Below are 20989 nucleotides of genomic sequence, written 5' to 3' on the forward strand. Positions count from 1 at the left end.
TTACAGCTTGTTTTCTTCTGCAAAGTTCTCATTTACAAAAGCTAAACATGCTAGGCTATCGGCTCGTAGGAGCAGCTAGCAGTTACACAACGGCCAAGCACACAATAGCACACAAGCTAGATATACATCAAATGTGTCCTTAGTTGAGCATTATTGCTGTTTAAAACAACACGTGTGTCAATATAAACAAGTAGCAAATCATTCTAGTTGCGTATCACTTGCAAAGTTTTAAAAGCGTATTAGAAAGTGTTCAGTAACAAACGTGTTCGCATCATTTTAATTTTGGTAAAAAAAATACCATTTAATGTTGGTAAAAATATTATAAGTAATGTTGGAGTAAAATGTAATTTAATTCAATTTAATGTTGGTAAAACTACCTTTTATTTTTGGTATAAAAGACAATGTAATATGGTAAAAAAAAAAAAATTCAATGTAATGTGTGCAAAAAAAAAAGACAAAAAATTGGTATAAAATACAATATATATATTGGTCTAAAATACAATTTAATGTTGATAAAAAATAAATTTTAATGTTGGTATGTAATACAAATTAATGTTGGTATAAAATACAATATATATTGGTCTAAAATACAACTTAATATTGATTTCTTAAAAATGTCATGTTGATTATAAATACTATTTAATTTTGGTATGTAATACAAATTAATGTTGGTATAAAATACAACTCAATGTTGGTATGAAATAAAATGTATTGTTGGTAAAAAAAATATGCAATTTAATTTTGATATTAAACCCAATTTAGAGTTGAAAAAATAGAATTTTACATTGATTAAAAAAAAATATATATTTATTATTTGGGTAAAGTACCATTTATTTTGGCATAAAATACAATGTAATATGGTTAAAGAATGTTGGTAGAAAAAAAATAAAAAATGATTGGCATTAAAAAATATATAACATTGGTCCAAAATACTATTTATTGTTGGTATAAAATAAAATGTAATGTTGGTTAAGAAAATGCAATTTAATGTTGGTATGAAAAACGACCTATTGTCAGTATAAAATACAATTTGTTGTTGGTAAAATACGATATAAAGTTGGTCAAAGAAATTATGTTCAATGTTTGTATGAAATACAATTCAATGTTGGTAAAACTACACTTTATTTTTGGCATAAAATACAGTGTAATATGGTTAAAAAAAATTAAAAGTATTGTTGGTAAAAAAAACAAAAACAAAATAATAACCGGTATAAAATACAATATAAATTTGTCTAAAATGTAATATCGGTAAAACAAAATACAATTTAATGTTGATAAATATAAGTTTTAATGTTGGTAAATATTACAATTTGTTGTTGGTAAACCATACATTTTTTTGTATGAAATACAATTTATTCTTGGTAAAAAAAAACAACCACAATTTAATGTTGGTATTAAACACAATTTAGTGTTGTAAAAAACTATTTTAATGTTGGTTAAAAATGTGTAAATATTTAATGTTTGAATAAAATATAATTTAATGTTGGTAAAAAAACAACAACATTTATTGTGGGCATAAAATACAATCTAATATGGTTAAAAAAAATGTGTCATGTTGGTAAAAAAAAAAAAAAAAAACATGTTATTGGTATTAAATACAATTTAACATAGGTCTAAAATACAATTTAATGTTGGTATAAAATACATTTAATGTCGGTAAATAATAAAAATTGTTATTGATAATAAATACAATACAACATACTGTAGGTCTAAAATACAATTTAATGTTGGTAAAAAATACAATTATTGTTGGTTAAAAAAATTGATATTGGTATGAAGTACAATATAACATAGGTTCAAAATACAATTTAATGTTGGTAAATATTACAATTTATTGTTGATAAACAATACAATTTATTGGCGATAAAAAAATACAATTTAATGTTGGTATTAAACACAATTTAGTGTTGTAAAAATTTTTTTTAATGTTAGTTAAAAATGTATGAATACTTAATGTTTGAATAAAATATAATTTAATGTTGGTAAAAAAGATAATTTATTGTTGGTATAAAATACAATCTGATAGGGTTAAAAAAATAAATGTCATGTTGGTAAAAAAAATTGTTTTAAATGTTATTGGTATTAAATACAAAATAACATAGGTCTAAAATAGGTATAAAATAAATGTAATGTTGGTAAATAATAAAAATTGTTATTGTTATTAAATACAATATAACATAGGTCTAAGTACAATTTAATGTTGGTATGAAATACAATTTATTGTTGTGGGAAAAAAATTAAATTTAAGGTTGGTATGAAAACGATTTCATGTCAGTATAAAATACAGTTTAATGTTGGTAAAAAATGCAATTTAACATTGGTTAAAAAACACAATATAATGTTGGTATAAAATAAAATATATTGTAGGAAAAAATAAAATTTAAGATTGATATAAAAACAGGTTGGTATAAAATACAATTTATTTTTGTGCAAAAAAATACAATTTAACATTGCTTAGAAAACACAATTTAATGTTGGTATAAAAGAGAATTTTGTGCACTTTGGTTTCATTGACAACGTTCTTAGATCTGCTACAACAGTGGTTCTCAACCTTTTTTCAGTGATGTACCCCCATTGAACATCTTTTTTAATTCAAGTACCCCCTAATCACAGCAAAGCATTTTTGCTTGAAAAAAAGAGATAAAGAAGTAAAATACAGCACTATGTCATCACTTTCTGATTTATTAAATTGTAGAACAGTGCAAAATATTGCTCATTTGTAGTGGTCTTTCTTCAACTATTTGGAAAAAAAGAGATAAAAATAAGTAAAAACTTGTTAAACTAAACAAGTGATTGAATGATAAATGCAGATTTCTCCACATAGAAGTAATCATCAACTTTGGGGATTGTAATAGAGATCCATCTGGATTCATCAACTTACTTCTAAAAATTTCTTCACAAAAAAATACATTTTTAACATCAATATTTATGGAACATGTCCACAAAAATCCAGCTGTCAACACTGAATATTACATTGTTGTATTTCTTTTCACACTTTATGAACTTACATTCATATTTTGTTGAAGTATTATTCAATAAATATATTTATAAAGGATTTTTGAATTGTTGCTATTTTTAGAATATTTAAAAAAAAATCTCATGTACCCCTTGGCATACCTTCAAGTACCCCCAGGGGTACGCGTGCCCCCATTTGAGAACCACTGGTCTAGACTACATCTTAGACTACATCCTCCAAAGCCGCTTGTAATTTCAATGAAAAAAAGAAGAGGATGAAGTAATATTTGTTCAACTTGACCTAAAAAGAGAAGCCTCCACTTCAGAAGCATCACACTTTTATCAAGTTTGTGTTTTCATTCGACTCTTTTCATTCCACACAACAACATCTTACAATTATTATTGCTGTTGACATCCCGTCACATTTCTATGACTATTGCTGTGCTTTCTAGTCCAGTCATTGCAATTCTTCTAATGCACACAAGAGAAAAGCCTCTCAGTGACTACCTCTTCAAGCTCAAGGCATTGAACTATGACACCTGTGCAGTGAAAAGCCTCTCAGTGACTACCTCTTCAAGCTCAAGACATTGAACTATGACACCTGTGCCGTGAAAAGCCTCTCAGTGACTACCTCTTTAAGCTCATCCAGAGAATGCCCAAAGTGTGCAAAGCAGTAATCCCAGCAAGGGCCGACTATTTTCAAGAAAGAGGAATATAAAACATGTTTTCAGTTATTTCACTTTTTTTGTGAAGTACATAACTCCACGTGTGTTCATTCATAGTTCTGATGTGACTATCTACAATGAAAATAGTCATGAAAAGAAAGAAAACATTGCATGGAATGAGAAGGGGTGTCCTAACTTTCGACCTGTACTGTACGTACATTTAGGAAGGTACCAAAAACTTAGTCAGAAGAGGCAACACACCCCTTCAATCAGTGTTCATCTGACAAAGCAGGAACAGGTATGTGGTGTTCCAGTAGGAATGTTTCCTGTTCAGCACACAACTATTCCACCTCCAACAAGTAAAAAGATGTTGCGTAAGTTGTAGACCTTTTGCAAACTTTTAGCTGCACTTGTGCTAACTTTAGCTGCACATATGCTAACTTTAGCTGCACATATGCTAACTTTAGCTGCACATGTGCTAACTTTAGCTGCACATGTGCTAACTTTAGCTGCACATATGCTAACTTTAGCTGCACATATGCTAACTTCAGCTGCACATATGCTAACTTTAGCTGCATATGTGCTAACTTTAGCTGCATATGTGCTAACTTTAGCTGCATATGTGCTAACTTTAGCTGCATATGTGCTAACTTTAGCTACATATGTGCTAACTTTAGCTGCACATATGCTAACTTTAGCTGCATATGTGCTAACTTTAGCTGCATATGTGCTAACTTTAGCTGCACATATGCTAACTTCAGCTGCACAAAAGCTAACTTTAGCTGCATATGTGCTAACTTTAGCTGCATATGTGCTAACTTCAGCTGCATATGTGCTAACTTTAGCTGCATATGTGCTAACTTTAGCTGCATATGTGCTAACTTTAGCTACATATGTGCTAACTTCAGCTGCACATATGCTAACTTTAGCTGCATATGTGCTAACTTTAGCTGCATATGTGCTAACTTTAGCTGCATATGTGCTAACTTTAGCTGCATATGTGCTAACTTTAGCTACATATGTGCTAACTTTAGCTGCACATATGCTAACTTTAGCTGCATATGTGCTAACTTTAGCTGCATATGTGCTAACTTTAGCTGCACATATGCTAACTTCAGCTGCACATATGCTAACTTTAGCTGCACATATGCTAACTTTAGCTGCACATATGCTAACTTCAGCTGCACATATGCTAACTTTAGCTGCATATGTGCTAACTTTAGCTGCATATGTGCTAACTTTAGCTGCATATGTGCTAACTTTAGCTGCATATGTGCTAACTTTAGCTACATATGTGCTAACTTTAGCTGCACATATGCTAACTTTAGCTGCACATGTGCTAACTTTAGCTGCACATATGCTAACTTTAGCTGCACATATGCTAACTTTAGCTGCACATATGCTAACTTTAGCTGCACATATGCTAACTTTAGCTGCACATATGCTAACTTCAGCTGCACATATGCTAACTTTAGCTGCATATGTGCTAACTTTAGCTGCATATGTGCTAACTTTAGCTGCATATCTGCTAACTTTAGCTGCATATGTGCTAACTTTAGCTACATGTGTGCTAACTTTAGCTGCACATATGCTAACTTTAGCTGCATATGTGCTAACTTTAGCCACATATGTGCTAATTTTAGCTGCATATGTGCTAACTTTAGCCCAATTACAAGGTCAACAATGACTGTGAAATGTGCACACACACACACACACACACACACACACACACACACACACACACACACACACACACACACACACACACACACACACACACACACACACAGCAACTATGGCTGTGGTGCAAGTACCATTAAAAATAGCCACTAAATAAATCCAAAGTGAAATGGTCTGTATTTTATATAGCACTTTACAATTCCTGGGATGATACCCAAAGCTCTTTATATTATATTTATTCTCACACACACACACACACACACACACACACACACACACACACACACACACACACACACACACACACACACACACACACACACACACACACACGCGCGCACACGCACACACACACACGCTGCCATGCAAAGTGCTAACCAAGGATAAAGACACAACAGCCATGACTAGGATGAGAGAAGCAGGAATTGAACCCGAGACCCTCAAGCTGATGGCACAGCCGCTGTGTGTTACTTACCACTGACTCAGCACTTGAGTAGTTTTTTCACTAATTACTTACAAACCCTGTTTCCATATGAGTTGGGAAATTGTGTTAGATGTAAATATAAACAGAATATAATGATTTGCAAATCCTTTTCAAGCCATATTCAGTTGAATATGCTACAAAGACAACATATTTGATGTTCAAACTCATAAACTTGATTTATTTTTTTTGCAAATAATCATTAACTTAGAATTTCATGGCTGCAACACGTGCCAAAGTAGTTGGGAAAGGGCATGTTCACCACTGTGTTACATCACCTTTTCTTTTAACAACACTCAATAAAGGTTTGGGAACTGAGGAAACTAATTGTTGAAGCTTTGAAAGTGGAATTCTTTCCCATTCTTGTTTTATGTAGAGCTTCAGTCCTTCAACAGTCCGGGGTCTCAGCTGTCCTATTTTACGCTTCATAATGCGCCACACATTTTCCATGGGAGACAGGTCTGGACTGCAGGCGGGCCAGGAAAGTACTTGAACTCTTTTTTTCTGAAGCCACGCTGTTGTAACACTTGTCTTGCTGAAATAAGCAGGGGCGTCCATGATAACGTTGCTTGGATGACAACATATGTTGCTCCAAAACCTGTATGTACCTTTCATCATTAATGGTGCCTTCACAGATGTGTAAGTTACCCATGACTTGGGCACTAATACACCCCCATATCATCACAGATGCTGGCTTTTACACTTTGCGCCTAAAACAATCTCGATGGTTATTTTCTTCTTTGATCTGGAGGACACCACAGTTTCCAAATATAATTTGAAATGTGGACTCATCAAACCACAGAACACTTTTCCACTTTGCATCAGTCCATCTTAGATGAGCTCAGGCCCAGCGAAGCCAGCGGTGTTCCTGGGTGTTGTTGATAAATGGCTTTCGCTTTGTATAGTAGAGTTTTAACTTGCACTTACAGAAGTAGAAACTAACTGTAGTTACTGACAGTGGTTTTATGAAGTGTTCCTGAGCCCATGTGGTGATATCCTTTACACACTGATGTCGGTTTTGGATGCAGTACCGCCTGAGGGATCAAAAGTCCGTAATATCATGGCTTACGTGCAGTGATTTCTCCAGATTCTCCGAACCTTTTGATGATTTTACGGCCCTTAGATGGTAAAATCCCTAAATTCCTTGCAATAGCTCGTTGAGAAATGTTGTTCTAAAACTGTTTGACAATTTGCTTACAAAGTGGTGACCCTCGCCCCATCCTTGTTTGTGAATGACTTAGCATTTCATGGAAGCTGCTTTTATAGCCAATCATGGCACCCACCTGTTCCCAATTAGCCTGCACACCTGTGGGATGTTCCGAATAAGTGTTTGATGAGCATTCCTCAACTTTATCAGTATTTATTGCCACCTTTCTCAACTTCTTTGTCACGTGTTGCTGGCATCAAATTTAAAAGTTATTGATTATTTGCAGAACTTTTTTTTTTTATGAGTTTGAACATGAAATATGTTGTCTTTGTAGCATATTCAACTGAATATGGCTTGAAAAGGATTTGCAAATCATTGTATTCTGTTTATATTTACATCGAACACAATTTCCCAACTCATATGGAAACGAGGTTTGTACTTAAGTCATTATTTGAACTACAAGTTGCGAGCCTGAGTGAGCCCGGGGAAGGTATGTTTATCAGTATCATCCAGGACTTTGCTTCACAACTGTGCTCCTTGTAGACTTTAATCAGGACTTCCTTGTTTTGATTAAAACTTGGGACAGGTCGTTTTAGTCATTTTTATGTTTATCATTTTTGGGGAAATTTTAGTCCTGAGTTGATGATCGATTTGAAAGTTTTTATTATTCATTGACTTTATTTCATTAAGTTTTTCAAACAAATGGTTTGAGTCGGTCATAAAATGTTTGTAGTTTAAAGAAGGATTTTCGAAAATGATTTGAGGCAAATTGATGCACTTTTAATCATTTCTGTTTCAGACTAAAAAACAATGTTAATTAAGTGATTATTTGTCGTAAGTTGACTAATGAAGTAAGTCTTGAATTGTGAAGCACTGCTGCAGTGGGACTGAGTTCATACAACTTGCAGTGGGACTGAGTTCATACAACTTGCAGTGTGACTGAGTTAATACAACTTGCAGTGTGACTGAGTTCATACAACTTGCAGTGTGACTGAGTTAATACAACTTGCAGTGGGACTGAGTTAATACAACTTGCAGCTACTGTCAGCCACCTTCCTCTGTGATGCCATCTACTGGCCAACTCTTACTTGTGCAGCTATTTCACATAAACCTGACACTGAATTCAACTCACTTAAACATACGAACTAGTGATGGCAAAACTATATATATATATATATATATATATATATATATATATATATATATATATATATATATATATATATATATATATATATATATATATATATATATATATATATATATATATATATATATACATATATATATATATATATATATATATACATACACATATATATATATATATATATATATATATCCATCCATCCATCCATCCATTTTCTACCGCTTATTCCCTTTCGGGGTCGCGGGGGGCGCTGGCGCCTATATATATATATATATATATATATATATATATATATATATATATATATATATATATATGTATATATATATATATATATATATATATATATATATATATAAATATATATATATATACATATATATATATATATATATACATACACATATATATACATGTATATATATATATATATATATAAATATATATATATATACATATATATATATATATATATATACATACACATATATATACATATATATATATATATATATATATATATATATATATACATACACATATATATACATATATATATATATATATATATATATATATATATATATATATATATATATATATATATATATATATATAAATGTTGGTAAAACATAAAATGTAATGTTTGTGCAAACACAATTTAATCTTTATAAAAACAAATAAATGAATATTGATTCAAAAAATCTGTGTTAGCGTATGTTTGTAAAAAAAATAAAATGTATTGTTGGTAAAATATGATATAATGTTGGTTAAAGAATCATGTTTAATTTAGGTGAAAATACAATTTAATGTTAGTAAAAATATTATATTTAATGTTTGACTTAAATTCCATCTAATGTTGGTAAAATTACCATTTTTGGCATAAATGACAATGTATTATGATAAATATATATACACATATTTATATATGTGTATGTAACATTTTTTTTTTAAAGTATAATAATTTTAAAATACGATTCATATTGGTCTAAAATACAATTTAATATTGATTTTTTAAAAATGTCATGTTGATTAAATAAATACTATTTAAAGTTGGTCTGTAATACAAACTAATGTTGGTATAAAATAAAATTTATTGTTGGTAAAAAGAATATAATTTAATGTTGGTATTAAACACAATTTAGTGTTGGAAAATTTAATTCTACATTGATTAAAAATATATACAGTAGATTTAATGCTTGGGTAAACTACCATTTATTTTTGGGATAAAATACAATGTAATATGGTTAAAAATACATGTAATTATGCTAAAAAAATACATTTTTTATTGCTATTAAAAAAAATACAACATTGGTCTAAAATACAATTTATTGTTGTTATAAACTACAATTTAATGATGGTGAAGAAAATACAATTTAATGTTTGTATAAAAAAAAGACTTAGTATAAAATACGATTTATTGTTGGTTAAATACGATATAATGTTGATTAAAGAAATTATGTTCAATATTTGTATGAAATACAATTTAATTTTGGCAAAAAATACCATTTAATGTTGGTAAAAAATATTATACTTAATGTTTAACTAAAATTCAATTTAATGTTAGTAAAACTACCTTTTATTTTTGGCATAAAAGACAAAGTAATATGGTTTAAAAAATCTATGTAATGTGTGTAAAATAAAAAGACAAAAACTCAGTATAAAATACAATATATATTGGTCTAAAATACAATTTAATATTGGTTTAACATTTTCAATTTAACGTTGGTATATAATACAAATTAATGTTAGTATGAAATATAATTTATTGGTGATAAAAATGTCAATTTAATGTTGGTATTTAACACAATTTAGTGTTGAAAATTTTTTATTTCATGTTGATTAAAAATATATAGATTTCATGTTTGGGTATTCTACTTTTTATTTTTGGCATAAAATAAAAAGTAATATGGTTAAAGAAATACATGTAATGATGGTTAAAAAAATGCATTGGTATTAAAGACAATATAACATTGGTCTAAAATACTATTTATTGTTGCCATAAAATATAATTTAATGTCGTTGAAGAAAATACCATTTAATCTTGGTATAAAAAATACTTAATGTCCGTATAAAATACAAATTATTGTTGGTAAAATACATTATAATGTTGTTGGTTAAAGAAATTATTGTTCAATGTTTGTATGAAATACAGTTTTATTTTGGTGAAAATATTATACTTAATGTTTGACTAAAATTCAATTTAATGTTGGTAAAACTACCGTTTATTTTTGGTATAAAAGACAATGTAATATATCCATCCATCCGTCCATTTTCTACCGCTTATTCCCTTATGTAATATAGTGAAAAAAAAAAATCTATGTAATGTGTGTAAAAAAAAAAAAAAAAAAAATTGGTGTAAAATACAATATATATTGGTCTAAAATACAATTTAATATTGGTTAAAAAAATATAATTTAATGTTGATAAAAAAATACTATCTAATGTTGGTTTAAAATACGAACTAATTTTGGAATAAAATACAATTTAATATGGGTATTAAACAAAATGTATTTTTATGTTCATTAAAAATATATATATTTCATGTTTGGGTATACAACCATTTATTTTTGGCATAAATTACAATGTACTTTGGTTAAAAAAATACATGTAATGATGGTTTGAAAAAATACAATTTATTGGTAATAAAAAAAATACAACATTGGTCTAAAATACAATTTATTGTTGCTATAAAATACAATTTAATGTTGGTGAAGAAAATACAATTTAATGTTGGTATAAAAAACGACTTAATGTCAGTATAAAACACAATTTAACATTGATAAAATATACCATTTAATATTGGTTAAAAATAACATTTTAATGTGGGTATGAAACAGATTTAAATGTTGTTTTAAAAAACAAACAGCAATTGAATGTTGGTCTAAAAGAGACTTCTGTGCACTTTGCTTTGGTTGACCTGTTGGACCTTGGACTACATGCTTTGGTTGACCTGTTGGACCTTGGACTACATGCTTTGGTTGACCTGTTGGACCTTGGACTACATGCTTTGGTTGACCTGTTGGACCTTGGACTACATGCTTTGGTTGACCTGTTGGACCTTGGACTACATGCTTTGGTTGACCTGTTGGACCTTGGACTACATGCTTTGGTTGACCTGTTGGACCTTGGACTACATGCTTTGGTTGACCTGTTGGACCTTGGACTACATGCTTTGGTTGACCTGTTGGACCTTGGACTACATGGTTTGGTTGACCAGTTGGACCTTGGACTACATGGTTTGGTTGACCTGTTGGACCTTGGACTACATGGTTTGGTTGACCTGTTGGACCTTGGACTACATGGTTTGGTTGACCTGTTGGACCTTGGACTACATGGTTTGGTTGACCTGTTGGACCTTGGACTACATGGTTTGGTTGACCTGTTGGACCTTGGACTACATGGTTTGGTTGACCTGTTGGCCCTTGGACTACATGGTTTGGTTGACCTGTTGGACCTGGGACTACATGGTTTGGTTGACCTGTTGGACCTTGGACTACATGCTTTGGTTGACCTGTTGGACCTTGGACTACATGCTTTGGTTGACCTGTTGGACCTTGGACTACATGCTTTGGTTGACCTGTTGGACCTTGGACTACATGGTTTGGTTGACCTGTTGGACCTTGGACTACATGCTTTGGTTGACCTGTTGGACCTTGGACTACATGGTTTGGTTGACCTGTTGGACCTTGGACTACATGGTTTGGTTGACCTGTTGGACCTTGGACTACATGGTTTGGTTGACCTGTTGGACCTTGGACTACATGGTTTGGTTGACCTGTTGGACCTTGGACTACATGCTTTGGTTGACCTGTTGGACCTTGGACTACATGCTTTGGTTGACCTGTTGGACCTTGGACTACATGGTTTGGTTGACCTGTTGGACCTTGGACTACATGGTTTGGTTGACCTGTTGGACCTGGGACTACATGCTTTGGTTGACCTGTTGGACCTTGGACTACATCCTCCAGAGCCGCTTGTAGTTTCAATGAAACAGGAAGATGCTGAAGTAATATTTGATGTTGTGAAATACAAAGTTACAGTAAGAATGAGATATGTTTGACAGAAAGTAGAGCTGGTCTTTTCCCTCCCAAAGAAGGCTCGGTAAATGACCTTCAGTAGCCCTTCATAGCCATGGAGGTGGAGCCGCCCTGATGCTGACCTTTGACCTGCTGGACCATGAGGAGGGAGACCAGCAGGCCCAGAAGCTGCAAGGGATCACAGTCAGGACCGCCAGCCGCCAGCAGGGGGCGCTGTGAAACGGAGGAAGAAGACTTACCGCAGTGACGGCGAAGCCAAAGAAGAAGCCCATGACAATGTTGAAGAGGAAGTCGGTCCACGTGATGATGATGTCGCCGCACGTCTGCAAGGACAGCAGATCAAACAATGATGGGAAAATATTCATTCATGAATTTAAAAAAATAAAAAAAGAATGATGCTTGATATCCATCCATCTTCTTCCACTTATCCGAGGTCGGGTCGCGCGGGAGGCAGCCTAAACAGGGAAGACCAGACTCTCCTCTCCCGAGCCACTTGGTCCAGATTCTCCCAGAGGATCCTGAAGCGTTCCCAGGCCAGCCGGGAGACATAGTCTTCCCAACGTGTCCTGGGTCTTCCCCGTGGCCTCCTACCGGTTGGACGTGCCCTAAACACCTCCCTAGGGAGGCGTTCGGGTGGCATCCTGACCAGATGCCCGAACCACCTCATCTGGCTCCTCTCCATGTGGAGGAGCAGCAGCTTTACTTTGAGTTCCTCCTGGATGGCAGAGCTTCTCACCCTATCTCTAAGGGAGAGACCCAAACTCATTTGGGCCGCTTGTACCCGTGATCTTGTCCTTTCGGTCATGACCCAAAGCTCATGACCGTAGGTGAGGATGGGAACGTAGATTGACTGGTAAATTGAGAGCTTTGCCTTCCGGCTCAGCTCCTTCTTCACCACAACGGATCGATACAGCGTCCGCATTACTGAAGACGCCGCACCGATCCGCCTGTCCATCTCACCATCCACTCTTCCCTCACTCGTGAATAAGACTCCTAGGTACTTGAATTCCTCCACTTGGGGCAGGGTCTCCTCCCCAACCCGGAGATGGCACTCCACCCTTTTCTGGGCAAGAACCATGGACTCGGACTTGGAGTCCATGGTTGATATTTGAGACTTAATTGCAGCGACCAGCAGAGGGCGCCATGCCTGAACAAGACCGGTCTGGTTGGGCGGTGGCTTACCTGGACATAGATCTGATTGGGGCCCCTGGATCCCTGCCAGGACAGACATTGTCATCAAGCACGGTCAGAACAACTTAGACCAGAACCGGGTTCCAACCTGAGGTCGGGCTGAGCAGCCGGAATTTCCAAACATCCCGTAATTCCTGGATTTGCACTCGCAGGAAGCGGGAATGTCGTGGCCCCAGTCCTTGGCGCTGACCAGGCCGCAGCATTGACCCTGAGACCAAACACCTGCTTTTCATTTCAGGTGGAGGAGGAAGAAGTGCAATCATGTGACTTTTACACTCTGCTGGATCTCATTCAGCATTCCTCGGAATTCTTCTACATCCATGTGTTGCTTGACCGCCTCAGAGGACGCACTGCGGAAGTTGTCTCTCACCTTGTGGGGACACACACACACACACACACACACACACACACACACACACACACACGCACACACACACACACACACACGCACACACGCACACACACACACACACATGCACACACACACACACACACACGCACACACGCACACACACACACACACACACACATGCACACACACACACACACACGCACACATGCACACACACACACACGCACACATGCACACACACACACACACACGCGCACACACGCACACACACACACATGCACACACACATGCACACACATGCACACACACACACACACACACACACACATGAACACACACACACACGCACACACACATGAACACACACACACACACACACACACACACACACACACACACACACACGCACACACACACACACACACACACAGATATTGATGAGAGTGCAGATATACCACCACATCACACCAACTCTCAAATCCCTTGAGTGGCTTCTTGTTCCAGTCAAGATTGAATAGAAAGTCTCCCTCCTAACCCACCAGTGCCTCCATGGAAATACCCGACTCTACCTCAAGAACTGCTTACCCCCTAAATCCTCCACACGACACCTCCACTCCAGACATGCTAACCTCCTCCAACCTCCAAGGACAAAGCTACAAACTACGGGAGACCGGGCTTTTTTGCTCCGCCGCTCCCAGTCTGTGTAATGCTCTCCCTGACCACCTGAGGGCACCACAGGCTGTGGATGCTTTTAAAAAAGGCTTCTTTTTAAAAATGCCTTTTTTTTTATAGATATATGCATACTAGTTCTAGCTATTAGGCTGTTCTATTTTTTATTTTATTTATTCTTTTGTTATCGTTTTATTATTGTTATTATGTATTTTATTTTGTGAGCGTCAGAAGGTGCGGTGCAAGACTGACCTTGTTCCTGAGCACCACCACGATGATGCCAAAGATCAGCATGATGATCATTCCCACGCCCATGAAGCCTGCAAACTGCCATCAAAGACAACAACAACACAAATCAACAATCATGGACGATGTGTTGTGTAAATGGTAAATAAAAACAAAAATCAATCATTTGCAAATCCTTTTCAACCAATATTCTATTGAATAGACTGCATTTCATGTTTAAACTGGTAAACTTTGTTATTTTTTGCAAATATTAGCTCATTTGGAAATTGATGCCTGCGTCATGTTTTTAAAAAAAGCTGGCACACGTGGCAAAAAAGACAGAAAGTTGAGGAATGCTCATCAAACACTTATTTGGAACATCCCACAGGTGTGCAGGCTAATTGTGAACAGGTGGGTGCCATGATTGGCTTTAAAAGCAACTTCCATGAAATGCTCACTCATTCACAAACAAGGACGGGACAAAGTTAAAGTTCAAGTAGCAATGATTGTCACACACACACTAGGTGTGGTGAAATGATTCTCTGCATTTGACCCATCACCCTTGATCACCCCCTGGGAGGTGAGGGGAGCAGTGAGCAGCAGCTGTGCCGCGCCCAGTAATCATTTTTGGTGATTTAACCCCCACTTCCAACCTTTGATGCTGAGTGCCAAGCAGGGAGGTCATGGCTCCCATTTTTATAGTCTTTGGTATGACTCCGCCGGGGTTGGAACTCACAACCTACCCACCTCAGGGCGGACACTTTAACCACTAGGCCACTGCGTAGTGGTCACCGCTTTGTCAACAAATGCGTGAGCAAATTGTCCAACCGTTTAAGAACAACATTTCTCAACGAGCTATTGCAAGGAATTTAGGGATTTTACCATCTGTGGTCTGTAAAATCATCAAAAGGTTCAGAGAATCTGGAGAAATCACTGCACGTAAGCCATGACATTACGGACCTTGGATCCCTCAGGCGGTACTGCATCAATAAGCGACGTCAGTGAGTAAAGGATATCACCACATGCGCTCAGGAACACTTCCGAAAACCACTGTCAGTAACTACAAACCCAGTTTCCATATGAGTTGGGAAATTGTGTTCGATGTAAATATAAACAGAATTTCAATGATTTGCAAATCCTTTTCAAGCCATATTCAGTTGAATATGCTACAAAGACAACATATTTCATGTTCAAACTCATTAACTTTATTTGTTTTTTGCAAATAATCATTAACTTAGAATTTCATGGCTGCAACACGTGCCAAAGTAGTTGGGAAAGGGCTTGTTCACCACTGTGTTACATGACCTTTTCTTTTAACAACACTCAATAAAGGTTTGGGAACTGAGGAAACTAATTGTTGAAGCTTTGAAAGTGGAATTCTTTCCCATTCTTGTTTTATTTGGAGCTTCAGTCCTTCAACAGTCCGGGGTCTCCGCTGTCCTATTTTACGCTTCATAATGCGCCACACATTTTCCATGGGAGACAGGTCTGGACTGCAGACGGGCAAGGAAAGTACTTGAACTCTTTTTTTCTGAAGCCACGCTGTTGCAACACTTGTCTTGCTGAAATAAGCAGGGGCGTCCATGATAATGTTGCTTGGATGACAACATATGTTGCTCCAAAACCTGTATGGACCATTCAGCATTAATGGTGCCTTCACAGATGTGTAAGTTACCCATGCCTTGGGCACTAATACACCCCCATACCATCACACATGCTGGCTTTTACACTTTGTGCCTATAACAATCTGGATGGTTATTTTCCTCTTTGTTCTGGAGGACACCACGTCCTCTGTTTCCAAATATGATTTGAAATGTGGACTCGTCAGACCACAGAACACTTTTCCACTTTGCATCAGTCCATCTTAGATGAGCTCGGGCCCAGTGACGCAGGTGGCGTTCCTGGGTGTTGTTGATAAATGGCTTTCGCTTTGCATAGTAGAGTTTTAACTTGCACTTACAGATGTAGCAACCAACTGTAGTTACTGACAGTGGTTTTATGAAGTGTTCCTGAGCCCATGTGGTGATATCCTTTACACACTGATGTCGTTTTTTGATGCAGTACCACCTGAGGGATCAAAGGTCCGTAATATCATGGCTTACGTGCAGTGATTTATCCAGATTCTCTGAACCTTTTGATGATTTTACGGAGCGTAGATGGTAAAATCCCTAAATTCCTGGCAATAGCTTGTTGAGAAATGTTGTTCTAAATCTGTTTGACGATTTGCTTACAAAGTGGTGACCCTCGCCCCATCCTTGTTTGTGAATTACTTAGCATTTCATGGAAGCTGCTTTTATAGCCAATCATGGCACCCACCTGTTCCCAATTAGCCTGCACACCTGTGGGATGTTCCAAATAAGTGTTTGATGAGCATTCCTCAACTTTATCAGTATTTATTGCCACCTTTCCCAACTTCTTTGGCACGTGTTGCAGCCATGAAATTCTAAGTTAATGATTATTTGCAAAAAAAAATGTTTATGAGTTTGAACATCAAATATGTTGTCTTTGTAGCATATTCAACTGAATATGGTGTCATGAATATGAATATGAAATATGAAACTGAATATGGTGTCATGAATATGAAATATGAAACTGAATATGGTGTCATGAATGTGAATATGAAATATGAAACTGAATATGGTGTCATGAATATGAATATGAAATATGAAACTGAATGTGGTGTCATGACCCGTTATTTATGTTTGGTAGTTTTCCTGTGTTAGTCTGAATCCTGGGTGCACCGTCTTTCTCTGCTTACAGTTGGTTTCCATGGACACTAATTCTCCTCAGCTGTCTTAGTTTTGCAATTAGTGTTCCCAGCAGGTGTTCTGGTTGATCAGCTCCCTTGATCGTCTGCTGTCACCCAGCAACAGTTGCTGGGTCAATGTTTGCTGAAGACAACAGTTAGGTTTCTCCTCGCATCTCCAGTAGTGTCCTTTGTACATTCTAGACTTCCTGGTTTTTTCACCCTTGGTGACATTTTGGTTTTGCTTAACTCCACGCTGGTTAGGGTCCTCAGTTTGTATTTTTTGATATTGCTTGAAATACATTAAAATAACTTCATCCTACCTCCACGCTGCTCCTGCTTGCTTCCTGCGTCGCTAAGGAACACAAAAATCGCAGCCATGCGTCCTCGAAGACGTAACATATGGCTTGAAAAGGATTTGGAAATCGTTGTATTCCTTTTATATTTACATCTAACACAATTTCCCAACTCAAATGGAAACGGGGTATGCACATGTAAGTGCAAGGTAAAACTCTATTATGCAAAGCCACAGCCATTTATCAACAACACCCAGAAACGCCGCCGGCTTCTTTGGGCCCGAGCTCATCTAAGATGGACTGATGCAAAGTGGAAAAGTGTTCTGTGGTCTGACATGTCCACATTTCAAATTGTTTTTTTGGAAACTGTGGTCGTGGTGTCCTCCGGAACAAAGAGGAAAAGAAGCATCCGGATTGTTCTAGGAACACAGTTAGGGATATGGGGGTGTATTAGTGCCCAAGGCATGGGTAACTTACACATGTGTGATGGTATGGGGGTGTATTAGTGCCCAAGGCATGACTAACTTACACATGTGTGATGGTATGGGGGTGTATTAGTGAACAAGACATGGGTAACTTACACATGTGTGATGGTATGGGGGTGTATTAGTGAACAAGACATGGGTAACTTACACATGTGTGATGGTATGGGGGTGTATTAGTGAACAAGACATGGGTAACTTACACATGTGTGATGGTATGGGGGTGTATTAGTGAACAAGACATGACTAACTTACACATCTGTGATGGTATGGGGGTGTATTAGTGCCCAAGGCATGGGTAACTTACACATGTGTGATGGTATGGGGGTGTATTAGTGAACAAGACATGGGTAACTTACACATGTGTGATGGTATGGGGGTGTATTAGTGAACAAGACATGGGTAACTTACACATGTGTGATGGTATGGGGGTGTATTAGTGAACAAAACATGACTAACTTACACATCTGTGATGGTATGGGGGTGTATTAGTGCCCAAGGCATGGGTAACTTACACATGTGTGATGGTATGGGGGTGTATTAGTGCCCAAGGCATGGGTAACTTACACATCTGTGATGGTATGGGGGTGTATTAGTGCCCAAGACATGGGTAACTTACACATGTGTGATGGTATGGGGGTGTATTAGTGAACAAGACATGGGTAACTTACACATGTGTGATGGTATGGGGGTGTATTAGTGAACAAGACATGACTAACTTACACATGTGTGATGGTATGGGGGTGTATTAGTGAACAAGACATGACTAACTTACACATGTGTGATGGTATGGGGGTGTATTAGTGAACAAGACATGACTAACTTACACATGTGTGATGGTATGGGGGTGTATTAGTGAACAAGACATGACTGACTTACACATGTGTGATGGTATGGGGGTGTATTAGTGAACAAGACATGACTAACTTACACATGTGTGATGGTATGGGGGTGTATTAGTGCCCAAGGCATGGGTAACTTACACATGTGTGATGGTATGGGGGTGTATTAGTGCCCAAGGCATGGGTAACTTACACATCTGTGATGGTATGGGGGTGTGTTAGTGCCCAAGACATGAGTAACTTACACATGTGTGATGGTATGGGGGTGTATTAGTGAACAAGACATGGGTAACTTACACATGTGTGATGGTATGGGGGTGTATTAGTGAACAAGACATGACTGACTTACACATGTGTGATGGTATGGGGGTGTATTAGTGAACAAGACATGACTAACTTACACGTGTGTGATGGTATGGGGGTGTATTAGTGCCAAAGGCATGGGTAACTTACACATGTGTGATGGTATGGGGGTGTATTAGTGCCCAAGGCATGGGTAACTTACACATCTGTGATGGTATGGGGGTGTATTAGTGCCCAAGACATGAGTAACTTACACATGTGTGATGGTATGGGGGTGTATTAGTGAACAAGACATGGGTAACTTACACACGTGTGATGGTATGGGGGTGTATTAGTGCCCAAGACATGAGTAACTTACACATGTGTGATGGTATGGGGGTGTATTAGTGAACAAGACATGACTGACTTACACATGTGTGATGGTATGGGGGTGTATTAGTGCACAAGGCATGGGTAACTTACACATGTGTGATGGTATGGGGGTGTATTAGTGAACAAGACATGACTAACTTACACATGTGTGATGGTATGGAGGTGTATTAGTGAACAAGACATGACTAACTTACACATGTGTGATGGTATGGGGGTGTATTAGTGAACAAGACATGACTAACTTACACATGTGTGATGGTATGGGGGTGTATTAGTGCCCAAGACATGGGTAACTTACACATGTGTGATGGTATGGGGGTGTATTAGTGAACAAGACATGACTAACTTACACATGTGTGATGGTATGGGGGTGTATTAGTGCCCAAGGCATGGGTAACTTACACATGTGTGATGGTATGGGGGTGTATTAGTGCCCAAGGCATGTGTAACTTACACATCTGTGATGGTATGGGGGTGTATTAGTGCCCAAGACATGGGTAACTTACACATGTGTGATGGTATGGGGGTGTATTAGTGAACAAGACATGACTAACTTACACATGTGTGATGGTATGGGGGTGTATTAGTGAACAAGGCATGACTAACTTACACATGTGTGATGGTATGGGGGTGTATTAGTGAACAAGACATGGGTAACTTACACATGTGTGATGGTATGGGGGTGTATTAGTGAACAAGACATGATTAACTTACACATGTGTGATGGTATGGGGGTGTATTAGTGAACAAGACATGACTAACTTACACATGTGTGATGGTATGGGGGTGTATTAGTGCCCAAGGCATGGGTAACTTACACATGTGTGATGGTATGGGGGTGTATTAGTGCCCAAGGCATGGGTAACTTACACATCTGTGATAGTATGGGGGTGTATTAGTGCCCAAGACATGAGTAACTTACACATGTGTGATGGTATGGGGGTGTATTAGTGAACAAGACATGGGTAACTTACACATGTGTGATGGTATGGGGGTGTATTAGTGAACAAGACATGACTAACTTACACATGTGTGATGGTATGGGGGTGTATTAGTGAACAAGACATGACTGACTTACACATGTGTGATGGTATGGAGGTGTATTAGTGAACAAGACATGGGTAACTTACACATGTGTGATGGTATGGGGGTGTATTAGTGAACAAGACATGACTAACTTACACATGTGTGATGGTATGGGGGTGTATTAGTGAACAAGACATGACTAACTTACACATGTGTGATGGTATGGGGGTGTATTAGTGAACAAGACATGACTGACTTACACATGTGTGATGGTATGGAGGTGTATTAGTGAACAAGACATGGGTAACTTACACATGTGTGATGGTATGGGGGTGTATTAGTGAACAAGACATGACTAACTTACACA

General features: G+C 36.8%; 1 protein-coding gene across 2 annotated transcripts in view; it reads right to left on the bottom strand.

Moving 5' to 3' along the window:
* Positions 1–10692: 10692 nt before the first annotated feature.
* LOC133561133 (tetraspanin-15-like) overlaps positions 10693–20989 on the bottom strand; it is a 42050-nt gene continuing 31753 nt past the window's right edge. Inside the window, exons 4-10 of one of the 2 annotated variants that reach the window (XR_009808584.1) lie at positions 14583–14657; positions 13584–13679; positions 13398–13517; positions 13301–13333; positions 12358–12441; positions 11692–12286; positions 10693–11658 (exon numbers count right to left, since the gene is read on the bottom strand). Coding sequence is in view for 1 of the 2 variants with exons in the window: in XM_061914382.1 (XP_061770366.1) it covers positions 12194–12286; positions 12358–12441; positions 13301–13333; positions 13398–13517; positions 13584–13679; positions 14583–14657 (501 nt within the window). In the remaining variant the exon portion in view is untranslated. Of the gene's footprint in view, positions 12287–12357; positions 12442–13300; positions 13334–13397; positions 13518–13583; positions 13680–14582; positions 14658–20989 lie in introns of both variants that reach the window. The other variant, XM_061914382.1, reaches the window with a different exon arrangement.

The sequence above is a fragment of the Nerophis ophidion genome, linkage group LG10 (genome assembly GCF_033978795.1).
Source record: "Nerophis ophidion isolate RoL-2023_Sa linkage group LG10, RoL_Noph_v1.0, whole genome shotgun sequence".
In the NCBI taxonomy this organism is placed as follows: domain Eukaryota; kingdom Metazoa; phylum Chordata; class Actinopteri; order Syngnathiformes; family Syngnathidae; genus Nerophis; species Nerophis ophidion.